A 14,556-nucleotide genomic window follows, 5' to 3' on the forward strand; every position below is an offset into this window, starting at 1 on the left:
CGGTGCAAGATACGCGTTTCTTAACTCTTTTATCTGTTTAAACTAACGTTATTTTGCAGGTATCGGCGTTACAAGAGTGATTTAGGATCGCAGAACGTTCTGAATCATTCTCCGTCCCTGTCGATACTTTGACTTTTGTTTTCGAAACTTGCGTTTCTCCAAACTCAGTTAAAGTGGGGGCTTCTGTAGACACCCATTTGTGTCTCCCCAAAACCAAACCCAGTGATGAGTACCTTTCACGTCGAATCATAATCGAATGAAGCGAAAGTGTGGAAAGTCTAGTGTTGCGGATAGTTTTAATTTCTTTTCTCTTCTCTCTGTTTTTGAAAACTTATTTTTAAGAAAATAGCCAATCCAGTTTTTTTGGTCCATGATATGGGTCCGATAGTAGTGTAGTTGGATGGGGCTTGACAAGATCTTTACAACGATATATTATAAGCCCAATTCCGATGAATATTGAGGAAGTTATGGCCAATTTACTAAATTGGGCCCGGTTTGAGCCTTATATGCGACCCAATGATCTAGGGGAGGGCCTAATATGATTTATCATTCCGAATGCAATTATGAATGGTTTAAGTCTTCTAGATTCTTCTAGAAGGTTCTTTTCATTCCTAATTCAATTAGCATTGATAAATTGACTTTTGTTGACTTTTCAGAGTTTTAATTAAAATCAAAGAGTATTTTTGAGGGAAATACGATTTTATCCTCCTGTATGGAAATTTTTATCTGATTTTAAGAAAACGCGTGATTTTCTGAATCAGCGCCAAACGCCAGCTGTAGCGCCTGGCGCTAGCATTGGCGCCTAGCGCTAATGTTGGCGCCTGGCGCCAATAGTCAGCGTTGGCGCTGATCAGGTTTTACGTGCGCCAAAACTCTGTTTTGATATTTTATCTTTTTGGCTGATTTTCTTTATAAATAACATCGTAAAAACTCCGTTTTGATTCACCAACTCTCGTCAAGATTTTCTTGATTACTCTCTCTTTCTCTTTTCTAAACTAGCTTTTTCACAAATACAAAATTCCGCATTCATTAGATCTAGAAACACCTAGCCATATTCGAAGTTGCCTTCGTCCTAGACGTGAAAGGTTTAATTTCTGAGGGTTTAGTCCCAAATCTCTATTTCCATTATTTAATTTAGTTGTTTTGTTTATTATTTTCCTTGAAGTTACTAACGTGTGTATTTTGTTATTAGAAAGAGATACGAGGCATCAAAGTAAGTACTTTAATGGTTTTTATTGATGTTATGATATAGAGTTCATGCTTAGGTTGTTATTATGATTCCTAGTATCATGTCTAGGGTGATTTTAATATTAAGTATGATTAAAAGTATGATGCTTCCTACGTTCTTCCTAATATTTATGATTGTTAGTATCATGTTAGGGTTAAAGATTTGATTTTTATTGCTTAGTGACATGCTAGGGTTGGTTATTAATCTTGTTAGTATCATGCCTAGGATCTTGCTATTATTATGCTTTAACAAGATTATTATTTTGATTATTATTATTTTGATGATGATTATTATTATGTTGCTTGATGATTTTTTTTATTTATTGCTTGATCACACCTTTTATGCATGTTTAAAGGGACTTGGTACTTGTAATCACGCTTAATAAGATAATTAATAATCTTGTTAGGGTTAATTTGATTATAATTCAAGTGATCGCCAATAATAGTTTATTTGTGCATTAAATTCAACCAACATAGATAAATAGGTTTAGGGTTAATCCTTTTGCTTGTATGTTAGTCAGAAAGCGCACATGAATACGATCAGAATAAAGTAGAGGCCTATTATTAGGGCGGGTTCAATCTCTTTTAGGTTGAATTTGTACCTTCATCCCCGAACCCTTATTTGGTTCAAGACCTTATGGAGTTGACGATCTCTTGGATCGTTAAGGGGTGTAACCTTCACCTCGTGAACGGTTTACAAGTTCCTAAAAAACTTGTTGGCGACTCTTTTGCTCTATCTTCTTTCCCTTTGGACGCCACCGTACTTTAGTGTATGATCACAGTGGGGTTCAAGCTAGGGGATTAACGCTTGAAATATTCCCTAAACCTGTGTAGATTTTTTTTTTTTTTAGTCAATGTTCTCAATAGTCATGTGGCTTGCAACATGATTTTCATTTTATATGTATGCATGTATATATGCTTGGCTTGTTGTGATGTGACTTGCAATAGAATGATTATTAGCTTGGGTTATTACCCCGGAATTCTGATAGTAATTATGTTATTAGCTAGTTTTTCAGTCATTATAACAGCTAGTTTAGAATAAGGATTAACAAAATTAGTTTAGCTATAGTTTCATTTGATTCAGTCAGTTTTAGATTTTCTTTCCTTATTCAATACTTAAAGCTTGAAAGGGCTTGCCTTGGTCCTTGATTAAATATATTGTCATTCCTTGTATAAATGTTAAAATTGTATGCCAATATTTTAAATCTTTAAATTCGTTGTGTTTAAATTTTGATAAAGGAGACGAAATGAGTAGTTGGACCAACTTCTTACAATCTAGTCATGAGTATGAGAAAGGTGTAGAGGATTATTTAGATAAAGCGTTCTCTTCACGAGCAATTGGAGATCAAATTACTTGCCCTTGTAAGGCGTGCTATCATCGCTTTTGGCATCGTAGAGAGACAGTGTTCAATCATTTGATTGCAAACGGGATTGAGCCTGGCACTGAAGGATGGCATTGTTATGAAAAGGGCATGTCATCAACATCAAATACTAAGAGGGATGTTGAAGACATGCATGATGATATTGAACGTCTGATATATGATGTTCATAGAGATGTGGCAGAAAGGTATGAAGGTGTTGGAGATGAGCCGAATGATGAGGCTAAGAAGTTTTATAAGTTAGTTGAAGATGGTAAACAAGAGTTATATCCTGGGTGCAAAAAATTTTCAAAGCTATCATTTATTATTCGTTTTTACCTTTTGAAGTGTACTCATGGGTTAACTAATATAGCAATTTCAGAGTTTTTGGAGCTTTTTCGAGAAGTGTTACCGCATGCATCCAATTTGCCTAACTCTTTTAATGAGGCAAAGAAATTGATAAAAGATCTGGGTATTCATTATGACAAGATTGATGCATGTCGTAATGATTGTATGCTATATTGGAAGGAGCATGAAGCTGCCACGTCTTGTTATGTTTGTCATGCTCCAAGGTGGAAAGAAACACAGACTGAATCCCAAGAAGATATTAGCAATCAACCACCTAAGAAAGTGCATCAAGTCCCTGAAAAAGTTCTTTGGCATTTCCCTCTTAAACCAAGGCTTCAAAGGTTGTACATTTGTTCAGAAACAACAGAGCTAATGAGGTGGCACGATGAAGAAAGAAAGAAAGATGAGTTATTGCGGCATCCCGCTGATGGTGAGGCATGGAAAGAGTTTGACCAAAAGTACCCAGATTTTGCTAGTGAGACACGTAATGTTCATTTGGGCCTCGCAAGTGACGGATTCAATCCATTTTGAACTATGAGCACACAACATAGTACATGGCCTGTTGTTCTAATTAATTATAACTTACCACCATGGTTGTGCATGAAGCCAGAATTCTTAATGCTATCTCTCCTTATTCCCGGGCCCACCTCTCCTGGAAATGACATTGATGTCTATCTTCAACCATTGGTTCAAGAACTCAAATATTTGTGGGAGTATGGGTTGGACACCTATGATGCGAAGAAGCGTCAAACATTTAAGATGCATGCAGCTTTACAATCAACCACTAGCGACTTTCCAAGTTATGCTATGTTATCGGGTTGGAGCACCAAAGGGAAGTTTGCATGCCCTTATTGTCACTACGAGACTGATCATCATCACTTGAGTAATAGTAACAAATCCTGTTATTGGGCTCATCGTCGATGGTTAGATGAAAATCATCCTTGGCGGCATGATATGGTGTCTTATAATGGGGAAAAGGAAGAGAGGACATCTCCAGATCCTTTAACAGGGGATCAAATTTTAAGCTTGTTGGAAAACTGGGAAAACAAGTTTGGAAAGTTACAACCAAAGAAGAAATATGTAGATTGTCCTTGGAGAAAGTCCTCTGTCTTCCACACTTTGCCTTATTGGAAAGATTGTGGTTGTCGTCATCATTTGGATGTGATAATGTGCTGGCAACTTTGTTAGACGTACCTGGAAAGTCAAAAGATCATCATAAGGCTCGATTAGATATGCAAGAAATGGGTATAAGGGAAGAACTACATCCTATAGATACAGATGACGAGCGGTATGTTTTTTTGCCCAAAGCATTATTCTCAATGACGAAGGAAGAGCGATATGCTAGTCATGATGCTCATATAATAATGCAACACTTGCTTCCGTCAGCAATTAGAAAAACTTTACCAAAGCATGTTGCTTTACCTCTTATGAGATTGAGTGGCTTTTTTAGGGAAATATGCAAGAGAGTCATCAATCCGAAAGATTTGGATCGCCTTCAAGCAGGAATTGTCGAGACTCTTTGTGAACTAGAAAGAATATTTCCACCTTTTTTTGACATAATGATCCACTTACCAATTCATTTGGTTGATGAAATCAAGCGTGGTGGACCGGTGTGTGATTGGTGGATGTACCCTATAGAAAGGTACCTCGGAAAGTTAAAATCATATGTTAAAAACCGATGTCGCCCTGAGGCTTCTATAGCAGAAGGTTATTTGGCTGAAGAGTGCTTGATATTTTGCTCTAGGTATTTGAATGCTAGTGTAAAGAAACGATCTAAGTGGTTTAACAAAAGTCAAGACAAAACTTATGAAATTGATGAAGAATCACCTTTATTCCCTAAGGCAGGTTATCCTCTTGGGAGGAAAAAGAAAGGGAAGAAGAAAGGGAAGGCATACACTCTTGATTCAGACACAATGGCTCTAGCACATCGTTATGTGTTGTTTAATTGTGAAGATGACCAAGTTGAGAATTACATCAAGTGAGTAATTTTTTTAATATCTTATCAATTGTGTTTACATTTATATTGTTTTATTACCTTACTTATATGGTTAATACTATGAAGGGAACATGAAGAGTTTGTGAAGAATAAGTCTAGAGACAAACGAAAAAGAAGATGGAAAGAGGCGCAAGAGCATAGCAATGAATTCATGGTTTGGTTTAGAGAAAAGGTTGTGGTGGATAATGCCCCGGATCATATTAAGTGGCTATCAAAAGGTCCTTCTACTATTGCAAGGAGGTACACCGGATACTTTTGTAATGGATATAAGTTCTACACTAGAGATCATGATGAAAGGTGTAAAACTCAAAATAGCGGAGTCTCTTTAACCGCTTTGACTCCAAGCTTTGCAAGTAGCAAGGATCACAATCCTGTTCTTGGTAATGTCACATATTATGGGGCTATAAAATCGATAATTGAGTTCAATTATTGGAGTGCATTTAATGTTGTGTTGTTCGAGTGTGATTGGTTCCATGTGGAAGTAGATGATTATGGACTCACTCGCGTTAACTTTAAGAAATTGTGTTCTAAAGATGATCCTTTTGTCTTGGCATCACAAGTGCATCAAGTGTTCTCAAGACGGCCTTGAAGAAGATTGGCATTATGTGCACAGAAATTTGCCAAGAGACTTTTTTTATGCCGAGGGGCAATCTGAACACACATATATGAATGAAGTTCGTGAACCCGCAGAGGATGTAATTCTGGCTACTGATGGAGATGAAAACCAAAGTTGGTGCAGAGAAGCTCCTTATGACAGAGTTGAGGTGCCCGTTGACCATGAAAGGAGGGATCATAATCACGAAGAAAGTTCCGATAAAGATGAAACTGATTGGGATTGGATGGAACCATCAAAGTGACATGTTTAGATTATTTTTTTATAATAATTATCCTTCGTTTGAACTTATTATTTAGATTTGACAAACTATTATTGAAGTGTTCTATTTTTCTGTTTGAACTTGTGTTCTTATGAAATTTATAAGTTGTAAATTTAGTGTTGTGCTACAGAATTTACTCTAACCTTTATATAAATTATTAAATTTATTTGAGGTTTGATACTATAGTGACAGTATTTACATTTGGCAGTTTTGAGCTGTGTGGTATCTTGGTGCTCGGGCAGCAGGTTAGTTGTGTGGGCTTCACTAAGGTACTTTCTATTATTTACATAATTTCAATGAACTTTAATCTTTGCACTGCATGATTATAAATGATCAGACTTTAGTTCTAGGAAGATTAATTTGCGTCACACTTTTTGCAAGATTTATAAAGCTAGCGTGTGAGGTAAATTAATCTTGCTAACAGTCTGAGTCTGAGTATTAGCAAGATCAATATATGACTTAGACTATTAACTAATCAGAGTTTTACAGCAATCTGGTGCTCAGGTGCTTTTAGGTACTTTTTCTGTGCTTAGGTGCTTTTCCTGTGCTCAGGTGATATGCATGCTCATTCTGTGCTCAACTGCTTTTTTCAGGTTATGTTTCTGTGCTATTGTGTATTCATTTTGAGCAAAGAGCTTCATGAATTGTATGTATGCTCTGATTATGATTCTTAATTTTGCAATGACGGGCCTTGGTGTCTTAATTAAACTTTGCTGCAGCCAATTTGCACCATCATACTTGGGAATTTTGGTACCTTTGAGTATACTGAAATCCAGTGCTGAATTCAGAACTGAAATCAAGAGCTGAATTCAGAACTGAAATCCAGAGCTGAATTCATAACTGAAATCCAGAGCTGAATTCAAAACTGAAATCCAGAACTGAATTCAGAACTGAATTCAGTGTTGAATTTCAGAACTGAAATCCAGAGCTGAATTCAGAACTGAAATCTAGAGCTGAATTCAGAATTGAAATCCAGAACTGAAATTCAGAACTGAATTCAGTGCTGAATTTCAGAACTGAAATCCAGAGCTGAATTCAGAACTGAAATCCAGAGCTGAATTCAGAACTGAAATCCAGAACTGAATTCAGAACTGAATTCAGTGTTGAATTTCAGAACTGAAATTTAGAGCTAATTTTAAATATGTGAATTGATTATGTGCATGAGAATTGAATGATTAGAGTTGTGATTAGTCCCTTACATTTTAATGAACCTGATGCAACTGCTTGTTATATGAGTCATGCGTGGGGAGTAATTTGATCTCTTGACTTGTGTTGTATATTTAATTCTGTCATTATAAATGAGAGTTTTTTTTATGAAATTGTGATCTGACTTGTGTTGAAATAGTGTTGTATATGCTTATATCTTGGTGCAACAATTTATTGTAGAGGAATTGTGATTTGGCTGGTGTGTTGCCTTTTTTATGTGTGGTGTGTGCAGTTTCGGTTGAATTTTTAGCTACTTTTGGGTCTGGATCATCTTCATTGTCTAAGTTGCTAGGAACATGAATTGAATTACACGTCTGAAGCCTTTCTAATCCCTGATCTATTGTCTGCCGAATCCTCTTCCTGAACGCCTCAATTCTAACAGGCCTCTCGGAATTAACATTGAACACCTCTTTTAGTAAACTGATATTCTGCATGTATCTATCAAAAGCTACATTTTCTGCTTCAATATTTCCCTCCTTATATTCTTTTAACTTAGCAAATCTCCTCACAATTTCTGGTGAGAGAATCAAAATTATTTCAGAGACCAAGGTAATGCTTATTAACATTAGTGGACACTAGACAGGTCATATAAATTCTTGCTTAGCAATTTAAGTATAAAACACATGCTCAAAATTGGTGATTTATGGTGTGTCGGAAGCCTAGTTTAACAATTTAAGTAGAAATTCTAACTGTCATCTTGATGTTTAAATTGGGGGAAAGCTTGAAGGATCGATTGATTGATTAAGATGATAACGATAACAATAGCTTTAGGCTATTAATCTCTCCAAGCAGCTTGAGGCTACTACTCTCCATACAAGTCACTCAATTTTCTGGATACTTACTAATAAATTCTACTACATTACTTATAGAGTTAAGATTAGGAAATACATGTGAATATTAACCATTTAATCTGACCTGCATCAAGAAAGGCAGTTTACATTCTTTAGTTGGTTTTTGGATTACTTATCAGACTATCAGGTTAGTATGTAAATAAAATTGAGTTTTAGTGACCAAATGCAAATATGTAAGCCTCTTTCATCAGCTTTAAAGTTTTCATTATAAACTTATAATTGACTAGCAGCAGATTTCTGAAGTTTGTGTCACTTGTGCTGACTGCTGAGTTGTTCTGGTGGAGTTTCAAACTAAGATGAATTATGAAGTAAAAAAATTGTTCTAAACTACTGTGTGGACAGATATCTGCTGTAGACATTGTACACACTTCTAAACTGACTGCCTTGTGTGTTCTTTGTAGGAAGAAAGATTTAGATGGCAGACTATGAGAAACTTAGACAAAAAACTATAGAACAAAATAGAATCAGGATGAAGGATTTAGGGATTACATCCATGGCTTATGAAATGAAACATTCGATGAAGGGATCGAAACAAACGAAAAAAAGGAAGAAGGTGACAAAAGATACTGACGAGTATACACCTGATGAAGAGGGTGAACTGAACCTTTAAGTGAAGAGGATGAAAATGAGATAAGGAAAAATGCGGTAAACTTGAGATCTCGTTCAAAGAAGGTGGTAAATTTTTTTTTTTGACAACTTAATTTTGTGAATCATAACTGTTCAAAAATCATGTAATACTTGTTTAATGATTCTCGTGAATACTTAATTTCAGGTTGTGGCATTGAGAGGGAAGATAACCACAAACACTAAGGACACGGCATGTGTCTCTTCAGTACCAATGGCTAATCAAATTAAGATGCATCTTCAAGACACCGAGAGACAACACTCAGATCAAGGATTACAAGGGAGAGATTCAACACAAAGAAAAATCCAATTGGGCAAGTCTACTGCACAGAAAAAATCAGGAATCCATAATCAGCAAGAGAAAGAGGTTGGGATTGGGAATGGTATCCAAACTAAGACAGGGCAGAATAAGACAGTGGTTGCCCCTGGTTCACTCAGTGCTTATAGGCAAATGCAAACACAGTTACGTGAAAGAGAGAGGAGAGCAAAACAAAGTGATTTATTACTACAACGACAACTACGACCTGTTAACATGACTAGTTCACAGCCTGTTAACATGGCTAGTTCAGATTGGCATTTAGGGAGTTCACAAGCACAAAGTTTTTCACAACCACAAAGATTTGGACATGACTTACAAGAAGATTATGAGAATCATATGGGTTCAAATGAACGCATTTTGGAACAATATGACGATGAAGAAGATGCTTTTAGTGAGGATTTGAGTACTCTTACCCATGAGGAGCTAGGAATAATGCAAGATGTACCACTAATGAATACCACTAATGAATCAAGAGCAAGAAAGTGAACAAATAGGTAATGATCACTATCATTTCGTTCTAAATATTTTAAGATAGATATGTTAAGAGCAATATATGATTTTAATGACTTTGTCGAGTTAATATTCATGTAGCACCTCCAAAAAGTAAGCGAACTAGAGGACCAACTATGTGTAAAGATGTCTATGAATGGACATTAGAGGAGCGTAAGCCTATTGTTCTTAATGAAATGGGAAAGCCTATTGGTCCCGATGATAAGACTGTGAATACATTTACAAGATTATTAGGGACTTTAGCTCGTAATTCTTCTCTAGCACCGTTGAACAAGATTAGTTGGCATTATGTTCCAAACAAGGAACAAATTTGGAGTTACGTGAAGGTATGCACCTTTTTTTTAAATGGTGTGATTTGACTAGTTTATGTGCTATTATATGTCAAGTGGCTGACGTAATTTATTTCTTCCTTATTTGTTGTTTAATATTTTACTTAATACAGAAGAAATACATAATCTCGGAAAAAGGTAAAGATTGTGTTTTGACATCCGTGGGAAGGCTGTGGCGTAGATATATATGTAGTGTAAAGGCAACACACTTTACTCCGTACGACAATGATGGTGATAGGTTGGCAAATCCACCTAATACAATTCCAGAAGCACATTTCAAAGAGTTGCTAGAATTTTGGAATTTGGAACCAGTCCAGGTATAGTTATGTTGTTTGTTTCCATTTATATTACAATTGTTTATTTCTTTCTCAAAATTGAAATGTGTTAAACTATGAACCGTGTGTTATGCATGCATGCAGGAAGACAGCCAAAAGAAAAGGGAAATAAGTATAGATAAAAAAGATAGGCACACCATGGGTCCTATGACTTTAGCGAGGAAACAGCATAAATTGGTATATTTTTATACCATTTTTCCTTCTATATCTTTCTCACTAGGATCATGTAAACAATATTCATTCAATTCTTATTTGGATGTGTTTTTTTTATTCTAGAAACAACTAGATGTTGAAAAAAAGCCACCATCCTTGGCACTCATGTACAAAGAAAGTCGTAAAAGGAAAGCAGACAAGAAATACAAAACATCTTATGAGCCCACCCAAAGTAACATTGTAAGTCCTGTTGTCTGCATATTTTTTTGAATATGATTATTTGTCTCAAATTAGTTGTTTGATTGTTATATTCCTATTATAGGACAAGATGGAGAAGGTACAAATTCAAAGTGAAATTGATGGAGATGTTGCATACTATGAAGTAATGAATAAACCAAATAACTTTGGCCATAGAAAAAAGCAACCAGGGATATGTTCACTAAGGGGAAAGAGTAACAATCCAATAATTCCCGATGAGTTATTAAAGCCTTATAAAGACCAAATTGTGAAAGAAACTGTAGCAGAATTAATGAAGACGCTCAAGCAAATTGATCCTGAAGTGTTTGATACTTTGACTCGATCACTTGAAAATATGTCATCCAATCCAGAACTTACAGATCATATTCCCATTGTACACTCTAATGAGCAACAACGAAATGAGGTAAGTTACTGTATAATCTTTTAAATAGCACAAACTCTTATTATTGAATTATTTAATTTTTGTTCTAGTTTTTTGATACATGATGCTTTCACACATAGGATCAAACGGATGAAGATGAAGAATTGGGATAGCAATTGATGATCAACAAGAACTTTCTTTTACTGCTTTTTTGCTCTGTACCGCTATTTTGCTGTTGTTTTGATCTGTTTTGCTGCTGTTTCGAGCTATTTTGCTGCTACTGTTGTCTCTATTGTTGTTTTGCTGTTGTTTTAAGCTGTTTCGCTGCTGTTTCGAGCTATTTTGCTGTTGTTTCGAGCTGTTTTGCTGCTATTGCTGTCTCTGTTGCTGTTTTCAGCTGTTTTGCTACTGTTTTGCTGCTGTTTCGCACTGTTTTGCTGTTGTTTCGAGCTGTTTTGCTGCTGTTTTGAGCTATTTTGCTGCTACTGCTGTCTCTATTGCTGTTTTGCTGCTGTTTTCAGCTGTTCTGCTGTTGTTTTGCTGCTGAATCTTGCTCATTCGGTTGCCAACTCATGTCTACTACTGCTGGTTGCTGCCAATTCATGTCTGCTATTGCTGGAAGCTTCCACTATTGTCTATTGTTAGTTGCTGCTGAAGACTGCTGATGGCATTTACCGTTCTGCTAGCTAGCTGTGTAGCTACTGCTATACGCTGTTATTATTAATGTTTTTTTATTGTTATCGTTGTCTTTTTTTAAATTTGGAAGTTTTTTGTTTTTCCTTACTTTTTCCAAGCTAGAGATCGAACTTAATATTCTTTGTGTTTGGATTATTATATTGTTTGGCCAAACATTTAAATTGGTGTTTATGGATTTTTTTTGTGAGAAATATGAAGTTATTTCAATCCAAATTGTTTTCTATTATGTGTTGATTACTTATTCATATAGTTGTTGTACATATAATTTATGTTTTCTTATATTTTTTAAAAAATGTAGTAAATATTAATAATAATAATAATAATAATAATAACTAAATAATAATAATAATAATAATAAATGTTACCTATTAATCTATAAAATGTTACAATACTTTGTAAAAAGTGATACATAATGTCAAATAAAGTGCTACTATATGTCAAAACATGATTAAAAAATGTTACCTAATAATCAACAAAGTGTTACATTAGTTCGAAAAAGTGATACATAATGTCGGATAAAGTGATACTATATGATTGAAAAATGTTACTAAAGATAAGTAAGTGTTACATAAAAAATAAATAGTAACACTTTAGAAATGATACTAATAATGTTAAAAGTGATACATAAAAGGGTTTATAATAACACTTTTAAAAGTGTTACCTAATGTTACCCAAAGTGTTACATAAGACCATTGGTAACATGGGCGGATGTATCACCCAATAAAGTGTTACCTATTGTCTATAATAACACTTTTACCACTTTGTGTAACACTTTTAGGGTGTTACTTAAGGTTAATTATGTACTAGTGGTCACCCGTTGCTTTCCTACTCAGCATGGCTCTGTCTGTTTCGTCTGCCTTGATGAACTCGTACGCTTTACCCAGCGCTTTAGCTAGTGTTTTGAGGCTCTTACGCCCCATGTACGCTCTGAAAGGCGAGCCTGGTAGCAAGCCGCTCTGCATTGCTAACAGCGCTACCTCTTGACTCATATTTGGAATGGTTGTTGCCTCCTTGTTGAATCTGGTGATGAACTCCCTCAGGGGCTCGTCCTTTCCCTAAACTAACGACATCAGCTCAGTTGTCATCTTAGTTCGATCTACTAGGGTTATAAAATGCTCCATGAACATTCTTTTCAGCTGGTTATACGAGTACACGGAACATTTGGGAATGGCACCATACCACTCCGCTGCCAGCCCCTCCAGGGTTGGCGGGAATGTTTTACACCAAACTGAGTCCGTCATAGTATAGAGTACCATGTGGTTCTCAAAAGCTGATACGTGGCTCTTAGGTGTTGTGGTTCCATTGTATCTGCAGCTCGGCATCTTTACCTTCTCCATTGGTTCCTCCAGAATCTCCTGGCTAAATGGGGAATCATCTGGAACAACTTAGATTCGCGCTCGCTTGTCCCTCTCCGGGCTGGGTCCTCGCTCTGAGGCTGGCGACCTGCTGCTGGGGACCCGCTTCTCCAGGCTGATCTGAGCCGGGGTTACTTCCTCCACGCTCCATTCTCGGTTCAGATTACGAGCTTCCAACTCCAATACCTTCTTCCTCAGCTGAACGAGCTCTTTCTGCTAGGGGGTGAGGGTTGAGGGCGCCGGCTTCTTTACTGCGGGCTCCGCAGTTGCCATTGTCGGTGACGGGCTCGCCCCTTACCCATATTGGTAAGGACCGTCGTCATTGTTGCCAGCTGCTCCTTACTACACTTAGAGAGGTTCTACAGGATGGCTGGCATGTTTACGGGCTGCGGTTTCTGGGTTACAGGTGCTGAAACAATGAGGTCATTGTTTGCGCCTGTTAACGACATTCCGTATTTGAAAATGGAACTAGATCCTGTCGGATCGATTGGTTTCAACGCCGCTTTAGCTGCAGCTGACGTCGATCCGATGGGGTTGGATTTCTGTGAGATGGTTGGTTTGGGATTTCCAGTGGATCCTTTTGGATCGAGGGTTACTGAGGGTGTTTTTTGTGGTGTTTGGTTGGTCTCATTGGCTTTGGACATGGGTGTTGGTACAGTTTCTTCTCCGGCCATGGTGGTTAGTTAACTAGTCCCTAGCTCAGTTGGTGAACCTCAGGTTAGATGATCCTACCCCTCCTTCTAGCGTCAATTGTTCCAGGTATGGATCCAAGGGTTCTGCTGGGTGAGTTGGGTCCCTTCAATAACTTACAAAAGGCAGCACACGTAAACTGCCCTCGGGGGTGGCTCGAGGAACCCCCCTCCGAAGCTTAAGTTAGAGAGTGTTTAGAGAGAGAAAGTGTACTTAGAGAGATATAGAGAGTATAATAACTTCAGTGTCTAACCTCTTTTCCATTGTACTTTACCCTATATTTATAGGCGTACCATCTCCTTCATGGAGAGTTCAGCCTGGTCAGCCCTGCGGGCTGACTCAACCGGGCTAATGAGCCTTCCTTAATTGCTTTCTCGGTAGTGAGTGCGCACCTTGGGGCTGGGCGATAGTTCAGCGGGAGCTATCCTATACACCTATCTTCACCGATAGATCCATTTAACCTTTTGTTACGTTAAACAGGTTAAAAAGTTTTTTTTTTTAATTCTCTCACTTTCTCTTCTCACTCCTAGTAACACCCCTCACACCCATAGCACCACCCACCGTAACTCCACCAGCAGCCCGCTCACTGCTCCAACCTTCCTCTCTTTATACACCATATCAACCGCAACAACTATAACTACAACACCTCACGCCACCACAACATCCTCCAGAAGTTAACCAGCAATAGCAACCACGTAGCGTGCATCACGGCCGCGAATAGAGCGTCCCACAATCCATAGTCGTTAGCTCTAATTTCACCCCCTTGTGAACGCAAAATCTTTGTATATATTCAAATTGAAGCATAATTCAAAGTTTTGGTTGGTGGTGATGGAGGCTGTTTAGTGATTGTGGGTGGCGAATTGGTGATTACGGGTGGTGAATTGGTGACGAGGTGGAGATGGGTTCTGTAGGTAAGCTTTAGGCTCGTTGGTGGTGATGGTGGTTGTTTAGTGTTGTGGTTGTGTGTGCGGGTGTTGTGGGTTGTGATTGCGGGTGGCGAATTGGTGATTGCGGGTAGCGTGTGTTGCTGTAGTGCAGGGGTGACTGGCCGATAGGAAGAGTGGT

At 37.4% G+C, this 14,556-nt stretch overlaps 2 protein-coding genes across 2 annotated transcripts; both read left to right on the forward strand.

Moving 5' to 3' along the window:
- Positions 1–2,474: 2,474 nt before the first annotated feature.
- On the forward strand, positions 2,475–3,464 carry LOC145569289 (uncharacterized). The gene has a single exon (XM_081628653.1). The coding sequence runs from the start codon at positions 2,475–2,477 to the stop codon at positions 3,462–3,464; it is 990 nt and encodes a 329-aa protein (XP_081484779.1).
- Positions 3,465–3,551: 87 nt separating this feature from the next.
- LOC145569299 (uncharacterized) lies at positions 3,552–5,786 on the forward strand. Its single transcript, XM_081628661.1, has 4 exons — positions 3,552–4,074; positions 4,122–4,911; positions 4,996–5,434; positions 5,490–5,786. Exons 1-4 carry the CDS (start codon positions 3,552–3,554, stop codon positions 5,784–5,786), a joined length of 2,049 nt encoding a protein of 682 aa, XP_081484787.1.
- The last annotated feature ends 8,770 nt before the right edge of the window (positions 5,787–14,556 follow it).

The sequence above is a fragment of the Chenopodium album genome, chromosome 2, assembly GCF_948465745.1.
Source record: "Chenopodium album chromosome 2, dcCheAlbu1.1, whole genome shotgun sequence".
Classification (NCBI taxonomy): Eukaryota; Viridiplantae; Streptophyta; class Magnoliopsida; order Caryophyllales; family Amaranthaceae; genus Chenopodium; species Chenopodium album.

What these genes read in the sequence shown, in the direction of transcription:
- LOC145569299 (XM_081628661.1), top strand. Translation starts at nt 3,552, where the DNA reads ATGCTATCTCTCCTTATTCCCGGGCCCACCTCTCCTGGAAATGACATT. An exon ending in CAAGTTGAGAATTACATCAA is followed by an intron (nt 4,912 to 4,995) that starts GTGAGTAATTTT and finishes AATACTATGAAG; the next exon opens with GGAACATGAAGAGTTTGTGA. An exon ending in ATGATTATGGACTCACTCGC is followed by an intron (nt 5,435 to 5,489) that starts GTTAACTTTAAG and finishes TGGCATCACAAG; the next exon opens with TGCATCAAGTGTTCTCAAGA.
- LOC145569289 (XM_081628653.1), top strand. Translation starts at nt 2,475, where the DNA reads ATGAGTAGTTGGACCAACTTCTTACAATCTAGTCATGAGTATGAGAAA.